The sequence below is a fragment of the Gymnoscopelus braueri genome, assembly GCF_963280865.1.
Source record: "Gymnoscopelus braueri genome assembly, chromosome: 4".
NCBI lineage: Eukaryota > Metazoa > Chordata > Actinopteri > Myctophiformes > Myctophidae > Gymnoscopelus > Gymnoscopelus braueri.
The window spans coordinates 28,365,491-28,377,686 of record NC_137605.1 but is presented as its reverse complement, the minus strand read 5'-3'; the positions used below and the strand labels follow the sequence as shown (position 1 = coordinate 28,377,686).

Genomic DNA, 12,196 nt, shown 5'->3' with positions numbered 1-12,196 from the left:
TGGTATCAAGTACCAAAAGTGGAAAGTACTATTATGCAGAATGTCCCATTTCACAACTTTTCAAATGTATAAAATGTATACAAATATTTTGAAAATAGCAGATATATGTGAGCTTGTAGATCGGCTATTTTCAAATGGCCAACATGTATATAGGGCTGAAGTGGTTAATGTATGTTTTGTAATAATAATCCAACTCTACAAAGTAACTAGTAACTAGTTTTCAAATAATTGTAGTGGAGTAAAAGTACAATATGTTCCTCTGAGATGTACTGGAGTAGAAATAAAAGTACTGAAAAATTGGAAATACTCCAGTAAAGTAAAAAAGAAATACCCAACAAATTGTACTTAAGTACAGTACTTGAGTAAATGTACTTAGTTGCTTTACACCACTGATTTCAAGTGTATCTGTGCGTAACAGGAACCATCGAATATTTGTCAGTCTCCTTCGCCCCACGGACATGTTTTGGTGGAACACACAACAACCAGTGGAGCTCAGCGGTTACCTCGGTCGTCAACATGTGTATCACAAGCTGTAAGTAGGACAATATCTCACACTTATTACTATTAACTTCTAATACTTAAACTGCGACAATATCGTCAAGCATTCAATTTGACCGAGGCTGTGTTCTCCATGGCTAGGTGATTAACGCTATTGCTGACCACTGATGTTTTTAGCTTGTCCTTTCACTTGTTAGCGCTAGCAGCACAAGTTAGCCTGCCTATAAACTTCCAATCTGGAACCTAACTTAAGTGTATAGCCTATCTATCTTTGTATTCAGTAAAATACGCGATTTCTGTCTAAGCAAGTATTTGTTAATGTTTTGTTGTTTTCAGACACTTAGATGACCAGCTTTAAAACATGTGTATATATTCAAAGATTTGCACACATTTTTCCAAAAAATAGCAGATCTACAAGCTCATAGCGCGGCACCGAGAGTGCCGCGCTATGAGCTTGTATATCTGCTATTTTTGAACAGTCAAAGACACGATAGCAACAAAGAAGTATTAGTATAGACCTTTTTTCCCCCTATTTTTGGTGCATGCTATTAGATGTACATATAGTAGCCTGTTCTGAAACGTCATTGCAATGATGTACTCATTATGCGTCGCATCATCAGGTTACAAATGATGTTTACCCTTATAGAAAGAAGATTCCACTGAAGATAACCTGTCAACGTTTGAATCATGAGTGGTTCAAAACCGGACATTTTGTGGTCTCCCCACCACCCTGACCGTTATGTCATCTGTGACTCTGAGCTGGGGCTCTACCGCATTGGACCGGTGGGCAGTGCTGAAACCAAGGTGGGCACTCTGCCACTCTCTGAGGAAACCGCTGCTACCTTACTAGCCATTAACTCTGACACGCCTTATATGAAATGTGTGGCCTGGTATCCAAAGCACGAGCCTGAGTGCCTGTTAGCTGTCGGTCAAGCCAATGGTAGGGTTGTGCTCACCAGCCTGGGCCAGAGCCACAACTCTAAATGCAAAGAGCTTATGGGGAAAGAGTTTGTGCCTAAACACGCCCGTCAGTGCAACACTTTAGCCTGGAATCCCGTGGACAGCAATTGGCTGGCTGCTGGGCTAGACAAACACAGAGCGGACTTCTCTGTTCTCATATGGGATATTAGTAGTAAGTTCTCTCCAGAGGCAAGTGTTACTGCTGAGAAGATCCGCCTGTCCTCTGTGGATATGGACTCGGGCATGGTGGTTACCAAACCGCTGTATGAGCTCGGACAGAATGATGCCTGCCTGTCCCTCTGCTGGCTACCTCGTGATCAGAAGCTGCTGTTGGCTGGTATGCACCGTAACCTGGCCATCTTTGACCTGAGGAACACCAGCCAGAAGACGTTCGTCAACACTAAGGCCATCCAGGGAGTTACGGTGGACCCGCACTTCCATGACCGCGTGGCCTCGTTCTTTGAAGGCCAGGTGGCCATCTGGGACCTGAGGAAGTTTGAGAAGCCCGTGCTCACGCTCACCGAGCAGCCCAAGCCACTAACAAAGGTAACGTTTTGATGTGTTTTATTATCAAGACAATGTACAACATGTTCAAACTGACCAGAATAACGGTACCATGACATCCCTCTATTGATTGTCTAAAGCTGAGATTTGCTCTCCCATAAAGAGTCTTAATAATTTCTTGCTCTGGATTCTCAGGTTGCTTGGTGTCCCACCCGCACAGGCCTACTGGCCACGCTGACGCGGGACAGCAACATCATCCGCTTGTACGACATGCAGCACACGCCCACGCCTATCGGCGATGAGACGGAGCCAACTATCATTGAACGCAGCGTGCAGCCCTGCGAGAGCCAGATCGGCAGCTTCGCCTGGCACCCCTCCTCCCAGAACCGCATGGTGGTGGTGTCCGCCGCCAACCGAGTCATGACTGACTTTACCGTGTTCGAGCGCATCTCGCTGGCGTGGAGTTCCACCACGTCGCTCATGTGGGCCTGTGGCAGGCACCTGTACGACTGTTCCGAGGATTGCCCAGAGGGGGCGGAGAGCATGATTGAGAAAGACATAGCCACTAAGATGAGGCAGAGGGCCCAATGCAGGTATGGCCACGATACCATCCAGGTGTGGAAGAATCACCTGCTAGCTGGAGGGCAGGATTCTCAGCTCAAATCCTTGTGGTACGACCTGTATTATATCCTTTACTAAAGACAAATGGTGGTGACAGATTCTTTTGCAGGATGGTGATACTGTTGTTGACACAACACACAATATAGTATATTACACAAATTCAATTTAGCTTTATAGAGGCCAGGCTAAAAGATATGTTTGAGAATCGTACTATACATGCGCAAAATCTCTGTGTGTATGTGTGTCTGTCTGTGTGACCTGTAGTTAACTTATCTTGAGAAATTACCGACATCGGCATCGAGTCGGTTGTATAGGCGGTTGTCCAGAGCCAAATTTTCCCATATATAGGCATATATGGAGATTTTTGTATGCCCACACCGCCAATGGCGTCTTTTGACGTCTATATAATTTTTTTAATACAATTCCCCCCCCCCCCCCCATTTTTTTTACACAGAACCAGGAGATCCAAAGATTTACTGCTCCATTCACTTCCTGGTTAAAATATTATGGAAATATTCTGAATCTCTGCTCCTGTATTTTTGAGCGAAACATGCTATTTTCAACTGGGTATAACAAGCGAAAAGGAATCGCGATGACCTTTTTTTTTTTTTCACGGAAGCATAGTGAATCCCTCTGTCATTAGCAACCATCAGGGGATCGATCATACTGTGACTACAAGGTAAGAAAATCGCAAAATCCTGGCAGTCTGGGCTTTTTGGGCGCTTATTTTGGCAGTGAATGAGTTAAGCTGCTCTTGTTGGGGTATATTTTCCCAAAAAATCTAGCTGGTAGAAAAGTGAAATCATCTAGATATATATCATAGCCATTGTGACCATTGGGGAAGGAAAAACATTTCCCTCCCTCCCTCCCTTGACCCTAGTATGAAGTTGAGCAATTGAGCTGTAGCTCGTTTTATTACATATCTTGTGCTGCTCTTGTAGATGTAATTGTGCTGCTCTTCTGCAATGACTGTTACATTTCCTATGTAAGTATCACATATGAAGCAGTGCACAGAGGACATGGAGCTGAAGCTACAGGGGAACAAACAGTCCCTTGTCTACTCCGGCATTAAGAATATTGTAAAGACCAGCTCAGGTAAGAAATTTAGATGCATCAGTGGTGTGAAGCCTGATAATGCACAATAATGCATAAGAAAAGCCACATATGAGATGCAGTTACTAAAGAAATATCTGTAAAACCTTTTTTACTCGTTTATCAGATGCAAGATGGGCAGCTTAGGAAAGTACAGCAAGAGATAAGAATGTTGGGTTGGGGCTCATCAGCAGTGCAGCATAATAAAAAACTGCACAGTTAAGATTAAAAAAAAAATATATAAATGTTATATATATAAATAAAATAAATTTTAAAGCAGAATAAAGCAATATGAATGTGAAGCTGAGGACAACGGATGAATCGACCCCCACTTGTCTTCCTGTTCCACCCAGGAACGACTGAGAATCGCAGGTGCTGGAGTGGCTCAGACCGCCAGACGGACGTGCCGCGCTACCTCAGTGAGGAGCGCAGCCTGGCCCTGCGGCTGTGCGGCTGGATCAGCCGGGGGCCCGACATTGACGTGGAGCCCTTTCTGCGCAGCCTGGAGCAGGACGGTGACTGGCAGCGGGCGGCGGCCGTGGCCCTCTTCAACCTGGACATCCGCCGTGCTATCCAAATCCTCAACAAGGGAGCCACTGCTGAAAAGGGTGGGTAATGGCACAATTTGCTGGGAAATGTGACAATGCCATACCCGCACAGTTTAACAGAAATGTCTTTGTGCATAATAGCATACACCTTTTAGTTGGTTGATTGGTTCATTGATCGATAGATTCATCGGTTGATTTATCGATTCATTCATTTCAGTTCGTGAGATGTGACTGATTGTGCCATTTTGTCAAACCAAAAGTTAATCTATTTTTTTTAAATCTCTACTTTCTTTTGTGACCAACTTTTTCTTTTCAGAGGGGAGAGACATTACATCACTGTGTATGGCAAACAGTTCACACAAAATCCCACAGTAGCATACAGCAGTGTATCTTTTCAGTACATAGATTGTCCATCAGTGGTCATTAATGCATTCATGTACTCTATAGTTTGCCTGCTAGCAATAGTAACAGTCTCTTCCTCTGATCTGGCGGTCCTGTGGTTGCAAAACAACCCAGGCCGCTTCTTAACCCCTTCACCAGACCCCCGGGTTCGCATAGACATTAAAGGAAAGGAAAAGCCATGATGTATATAACACAATATATTAAAAAAAATACAATGAAATGAAAACCATAACGAATCATAATTATGTTGTTGGATACCCTCCAAAAAAAAGAAGAAAAAACAAACATGCTTATTGCTCAATCTCATATGCCGAAGTACAGGTGTTCAGCCTAGTGGAGTACTGATTTAACCTTAGCTTACTGATCATTCCCCCATGTTTCATGAAAACCAACCTATTTGTTCTATCTGAAGTTATTTTCACTCCTGTCTTGTATCTGTAGACACACAAACAGATACAAGACAGGAGTGATTACAATAGCCTGCACACATTCCTGCGGGCAGGATAACAAGACGGTGTCTAATAATGGCGTGTCTTTACTGTGGATTGATGAGTCAGTCTTGTCCAAATATGCAGGGATGGTGGGACGGTGGATCTGAGATTATGAAATCAGATACAACTTTTGTGTGAAAATATTCACACACAAAACATTTTTCACAATATGTGAAAAATATCCTGGTATTGACTTCCTTTGGCACTGACCAGTCCAGCGGTTTGCTCGATTAGCTGTGGACAGACAGACCCTCTTCTGGACAACTAGACATGTGCCAGGCTGTATAAATGCTGCAATGGTCAACAATATGATATACTTTTGTGCTTTTGTAAGTGCAGTAAAAGACATGAAAAGATAACAATTTGGTACTGTACTTTCAGTGTGCAAGACTTTTCCTTTCTCTTTGACTTTGACCTATCACTTAATAAAAAAAGAACCTGCTCCCGTTCCACTTAACAGGAGCAGATTTTTATTGTATTACTGTGTTTCTTTGTAGAGTAGATGTTTGCAAAGCAGTGGGATAAATTTGATGGTACAACCAGACTGAATTTTGGATGTAAGGCACTCAGAATTTCATGAATTATATTGTAAGAGAGTGTATTAACTATTTGCTTTACGTCTTTGATTATGTAACAGTTGTAGGATGTACTCTGTAGAGGTGAAAATGAAAAGCCTTTTGTTTACACAGCTTCACAGAGGAAGCTTCAAATGTAGGTCACAAGTTTTTCTGCAAGAGGCTCTAATGAGCATCTCCTGAGCATGACTGATGGGTTGATTCATTAGATATGGAGTGTCAACAGTACGTTGTGTGCAATTCCTGTCTTATTTACGTAACACAATAATGGCATCGTAGTATAGTGGTACTCTTCCACTAGGCTCTCTGACTCAACAGGTGTCAATAGTAACAACATATTGAATAAGAAAGGATAAGTAAGGATATGAGGGAGTAATTCAGTGTGTGGATTACTGTTTAAATTATGCATTAGTTTTAAACAGTTTTAAACTGCTCAGATGCATACCTTCTATCTTTAAAAGAAAATCTAGTTTTAAGGAATTTAGAAACACTGCTCCCTACTTGGCTTTCCAATCCCTTGCTATGTTTCCAGTCTCCACTAACAACTCAACACCTCCCCGGCCATAGGTGACCTGAACCTGAATGTTGTGGCCATGGCACTATCCGGCTACACGGACGAGAAGAGCTCCCTATGGAGAGAGATGTGCAGTTCACTTAGGCTGCAGCTCAAAAACCCCTACCTCTGTGTCATGTTCGCCTTCCTCACCAGCGAGTCTGGGGCCTACGATGGAGTTCTGGTACTGTATGAGAGGGAAACATAGTGCTGCGGTAAAATGCATTTAGAGTAATTTTTACATCTATCCCGGTCCAAACAGAAGGAAAGGCATGGAATGCTTTGGAGTCTCAGAATAATATGAGAATATTGGGACATTTTGAAAATGGGATATTTCACTGAAAAGAAAAAATTCAAGGGGCACGGTGGCGCAGTCGGTAGCGCTGTCGCCTCACAGCTAGAAGGTCCTGGGTTCAATTCCCGCCGGGGACGCTGTGGGCGCTGGGGGCGTGTTCTCTCCTCCGCGTCATCAGTGCCCATACCCTAGGTGGGGTTGGTGAAAGGGCCTTTCTGTGTGGAGTTTGCATGTTCTCCCCGTGTCTCCTAGGGTAGTTAATACCCTCACAAAAACATGCAGTAATCCTGGTCACTATACTGCCTCCCCCTGGTCAGCCAGGGCGCCTGATGGAGGGGAAAGGAACTGGTTGGAATAACGTGTTCCTTCCACGCGCTACGTCTAACCAGGGAACCTCCCCCCTGTCGGGTGATAAGAAGCGGCCTGCTTGCTCCTCATGCATTGAAGGAGGCATGAGCTTCAGCTTGGGCTCTCCCTAGGTTGGCAGAGGGAGAGTAGCGCCCAGGATTACATAGGCAATTGGCACTGGGTGAAAAAATATGGGTTACAAAATCGTGGGATAAAAATTATTAAAAAAAAAAAAAAAAAAAAAACATTCTGCCCAGAGGATAACCAAAGTGACATCAGGATTTCTGCGCTCTATAACCTCATAAAACAGTACCTGCAGGGCATTGACATGTACTTTTGTAGAATACACTTAACCAAAAACAAATGTAATCAAATTTGACCTATTTGGTAATCATTTCCATCCCTGGTCAAAGCCTTGTGAAGTTAGTTAGAACACAGGACATTTAGGCTTAAATCCCCTAGAGGTCCTCAGTGAGTTTTAAGTGGCATACAAGATAAATCCAAATGCAATGAACATTATTGTGCACATTACATATTTGTAACATTGTTCTCTCTGATCTTAGTATGAAAGCAGTGTTGCAGTGCGGGACCGAGTTGCCTTTGCTTGTATGTTCCTCAATGACACACAGGTAATAACCTTTATTAATAACAGAAGTAGATAATGACCTGGCTGTGTATTACAATTACATCACTTTTGCTTGATGTAATTGTAATAGTCAAAATTGTTAAGACAAGTAAATAGTAGTCAGAAGTTAATTTGATGTGCGCTGTATGGACATGGTTTGAATTTCTATTTGATACTTTCCTCACAGCTACCCCGTTACATTGACAAGCTGACCAATGACATGAAGGAGGCAGGCAACCTGGAAGGCATCCTGCTCACAGGGCTGACTAAAGATGGTGTGGACCTGATGGAGAGCTACGTGGACCGTACTGGTGATGTCCAGACGGCCAGCTTCTGTATGCTCATGGTAGTGAATACACACAGGCTACCTTTGACATTGTAGGCTTGCCGATGATCATTTCTCTTTTCACCGCACCCGAGAAAAGAACAGATGTGCACAAGGTATCCACAAGCTATATACCGTAGTCTAATCTGAGTATTTCTCTCTCCAGGGTTCCCCAGGTGAGGTTGTGAAGGACCCTAGGGTCCAGTGCTGGATTGAGAACTACCGCAACATACTAGATGCATGGAGATTCTGGCACAAACGAGCTGAGTTTGACATCCATAGGGGCAAGCTGGACCCTAGTTCTAAACCCCTTGCACAGGTAACAGTAGAGAATTTCTGTTGTATTCATTCATTTATTTTTTGTTTTTTATTTAGATTAATTTTTTCTTGAAAACGAATATTAAGAATGTTATTTAGACAGCACATTGTTTACTTTAGACGGATGCTAGGGTTCAGTGTTTACCTGGTATCCTAGTTTCTTTGAGGCACTGACTACATTATTATTACTGCACTTGCCTTATGTGACTATTTACCTTGTGAGTTCATGCCTACTTTACTCTCTGCTTAATATTCCAATCTCCCACGTGTATTCGCTCTGGATAAAAGTGTCTGCTGAATTGTAGTTAGTTTGAAATCAGTTTCTTGGAAAAGTGTGCATTCCATGAACATAAGCACAGGGAATTGAGACATTGCTGGCTTTCATGCCAAGAGATATTTGCAAAATCAACATCTGCTTCTCTTAACACATTGAATGCCAATCGCGTAGATCTACGCAAACCTATTTAAAGCCGCAGCGTGCCAATCGCGTAGATCTACGCGAACCGCCGGTTCGCGTAGATCCCCCCCCAGGTGCACTTTCGGATTTTTTTTTATCCATTTCCGGTTCCGGTTTGAAGACCGGAAACAGAATTATTTGGGATCCGGTTTTGCCGATCACGTCGGCCCTCGTTCTAATGACGAAACTGAAACTCAATTCTCTTCCTGTAGTTTTTTCTCCTCGCATATCACTGTTTAACGTAATCCGCTCTAACTACAACCATGGAGCTCCGTTTGACATGTGGTTTTCACTGGTAGATTCAGTGAGATCTCGCCGATGTAAACAGACAGTGCACAGCTCAATCTTAAGGATTTTAACAAGATCTATGGCGACGTGAAAAAAACAAAAAAACAACAATAACACGTTGGCACTGGTGAGTACATTATGAGATTAACGTCTGGCATGGAATGTGTTAAAGGACGACTTCACCCATTTTTTGGACTGTCCACAATCCTCCTATGAGACACAGACCAAGTACATTTTTTTTTTACCATTTTATCATGAGCATTAGTGAGGGCCTATTATATGAAGATAGGTTGAAAATTGGTGAAGTCGTCCTTTAAATTAATCTTTTTATTTTTTTACAATCATAGTATAGTCATCAACATAAATCACAGTCGATTTCCAAGTAGTGGCACTGAATGAAACATAACTGACCTTCATGCTTTGAGGAGATTGCCAACTCAATATCTATTCGGTTCGTTCAGGTATATAGCTAGACTTTTACTTGTCAGACTGCTTACAATATGACATAATTTATTATGCAACACGTTCATCATAAAACCTTCATGACGAAAGAGACAGCTGGCCCATCATAAAGCCCATATGACGAAAAAGACAGCTGGCAAATGCCAGCCAGCTTGCTCTACCTTCATTTCACTTGTTCTTATCAGCTGACCTTTGTATTGTCTCTCCTGCGGCGGCCAGGTGTTTGTGAGCTGTAATTTCTGTGGGAAGTCCATCTCCTACAGTTGCTCAGCCATGCCTCATCAAGGCCGTGGCTTCAGCCAGTATGGCGTCAGTGGTTCGCCCACGAAGTCAAAGGTCACCAGCTGCCCTGGCTGCAGGAAACCCCTGCCACGCTGTGCCCTCTGCCTTATGAACATGGGCACACCCGTGTCCAACTGCCCAGGTGAGTTAATGTGCACACATGCATCTCGGCATCATTCTTAAGTGGATAACAGCATTAATTAACTGGTGTGGGGAGCCATACTCACTTTTATCTGCAGTGAGAGGTTATTGCATACCTGAGCGTAGTGGGCACTGGGCAAGCCATTTTCCTTATTACAATGGCGCTGTGTACAAAAGTTGATGGGCTCCAGAGAGTATAATGACATTGCTTGTTTATATAGACTTAGTGATCAAATCCTTTTCTTCTGCAAGGCACAGCGAAGACCGATGAGAAGGTGGACCTTACCAGGGAGAACAAACTGGCCCAGTTCAACAACTGGTTTACCTGGTGCCATAACTGTCGACATGGCGGCCATGCTGGCCATATGCTCAGCTGGTTCAGGTTAGTACCCAACAAAATATCAGTGTAATCCAGTCAGATAATCTTGTCAGATCTGTGAATTCACTTATAGCTAGGTTTGTCAGTGCTTGGGTCAGGACATGAGCAACCACTTTATGTCCTATTGTGTTAACACAATACAAGTAACAATACATTGTTACTGGTTGTGTGGTTGACTTTCACCTGTCCTCTACAGAGACCACTCGGAGTGCCCAGTGTCGGCCTGCACGTGTAAGTGCATGCAACTGGACACAACAGGGAACCTGGTGCCTTCGGACAGCAGCTAAAGATGGAGGTATCCCCTCTAAAAGCTTAAACACCAGCAAAAGAATCCCACCCAGGCTAAGGTCACAGCACCTCAACTCGGCTAGAACAGGGACAGGGACAAAGGGTTCAGATGGAGTCCTTTTCTGGATATATGCTGCTGAGTGATTTATTTTCTTCTTTTCTTTTTCAATAAGTTATAACCGTAAGTGAATGTAACATGTTTCATCACAAGAAGGGAGGCAGGGTGTGTTTCTGAATTCTGATGTGTCTCATGTTATTACTAACCTAATCCATGAAGGAAAGGGAGCAAATGTAGCTAATCAACCCTGCAAATGACAATGTGAGATCCCACTTAATAAACCTTCTTGATTCTTGATTTGCTCAGGTGCACAACAAGAGGTTGGGCTGCAACCAACCTCTTCTGATGATCTACCTGAATCAGGATGATTTGTATTATGATGTATTAAAAATATATACTCATATTTCATGCGCCAATACAATATTATCTCATTTTTATTTTAGCTGTTTTTTTTTTCCTTTTAAAGTGTGTGTTTTGGGGGTTACTAAAGGATCTTCAGAAACCTCATAAAGGCATTGGGCAGTGTGTGGAAGGATGGTGCAAGAGGAGGAGGTAGAGAACGTAGTGGTGTGTTCGAGAGAGAGAGTGGGAGGTGGGGGGGTGAGGTTGGGAGTCTGTATTCACCTCCCCTCTCCAGGCCTGTGGTCCATGAAAGAGGCCCCCCTAGAAAACAGCAGCTGCTCGGCACTCCGACAAGACCCTCCAGATTGTTCTTCTCATAAAGAACCTCAGCTGCCGGAACACACCATTGACTGAAGCCTAATTTAAGCTCCGTCGCACGACGGTGTCGCACGCCGAAAACAGCAGACCTACAAGCCCACGACGCGTCGCATCCGCAAAGCACTGTGGGCTTGTAGGTCTGCTAGTTTTGGCCAGCGACACCGCCGTGCGATGAAGTATGAATCAGGCTTTAGGGTGAGGGAACAGACATGCTGAGCCTGCGTGCCCCCACTCCCCCATGTACACACACACACACACACACACACACACGACACACACACACAGAGCCTCTCTCTCTTTCTCGCCTTCACTTTCTCGGGTGCCCAAATTGCACCCAGAATATGCATACCACACATCAGTCCAAAGAAGGGTGCCGTCCGAGGAGCCGGCTGTGTGTAAGCTGCATTGTAAATGTATTTTCTCATTCTTTACCACCCTCTTATGCTCCAGCTTGAACCCGGGGACGCATTGTAAGTGGGTAGGGGTGGGGGGCGTGGGGGGCTGCACCAGAGCTAACTAAATCACTTAGTCATGGAGGCTGCTGGATGGGGCATGGGAGCTACTGTATGCTGCTTTCACCAGGGTTTTGTAGGCCTGCTGCTCTTTTGTAAACTATATTGGAGCAGGTTCGAGAAATTGACAAATTGTACGTTGTGATAACGAAGATATACTCTTGCTTCATCTGTTTATGGGAGCAAAATGAGGAAATGGTCTTTCCTAAGTTTGCTTTTGAAAATAAATACATTTTTAGTGACTAAGCATAGTGCCACTGAATGGGATATTTTATTTTGTTATCATTTATAGATTAAAAGAAAATGTGATTTAAATCATTCTCTGGGCATCTTCATCTTTAATCTTCACTTTTGTTTTACTAATAGAACTCAAACACCACCAGAACCAAAAATGAGAAGTACAGGAAGTGTAATAAGGCATAAGGGCAAGTTGACTACATATTTCATGCTAATT

The 12,196-nt window shown here is 43.5% G+C and overlaps 1 protein-coding gene across 3 annotated transcripts; it reads left to right on the top strand.

Moving 5' to 3' along the window:
• The first annotated feature begins 473 nt into the window (after positions 1-473).
• mios (missing oocyte, meiosis regulator, homolog) lies at positions 474-11,967 on the top strand. 3 transcript variants are annotated; one of them, XM_080427368.1, is made up of 12 exons: positions 474-532; positions 1,119-2,004; positions 2,158-2,651; positions 3,584-3,678; positions 4,029-4,283; positions 6,259-6,428; positions 7,451-7,516; positions 7,700-7,858; positions 8,004-8,156; positions 9,582-9,786; positions 10,038-10,167; positions 10,361-11,967. In XM_080427368.1, exons 2-12 carry the CDS (start codon positions 1,186-1,188, stop codon positions 10,449-10,451), a joined length of 2,637 nt encoding a protein of 878 aa, XP_080283494.1. In that variant the 5' UTR covers positions 474-532; positions 1,119-1,185; the 3' UTR covers positions 10,452-11,967. The 3 variants fall into 3 exon arrangements, with proteins under 3 accessions (XP_080283494.1, XP_080283495.1, XP_080283493.1); XM_080427369.1 differs by having other exon boundaries at positions 477-532; positions 1,145-2,004; positions 10,044-10,167; XM_080427367.1 differs by having other exon boundaries at positions 477-532; positions 1,145-2,004.
• The last annotated feature ends 229 nt before the right edge of the window (positions 11,968-12,196 follow it).

Excerpts from the sequence above, each read along its gene's own strand:
- mios (XM_080427368.1), top strand. The coding sequence starts at position 1,186 with ATGAGTGGTTCAAAACCGGACATTTTGTGGTCTCCCCACCACCCTGAC. Across the intron at positions 8,157-9,581 it reads GTTCTAAACCCCTTGCACAG|GTGTTTGTGAGCTGTAATTT; the intron begins GTAACAGTAGAG and ends TGCGGCGGCCAG. Across the intron at positions 9,787-10,037 it reads ACCCGTGTCCAACTGCCCAG|GCACAGCGAAGACCGATGAG; the intron begins GTGAGTTAATGT and ends TTCTTCTGCAAG.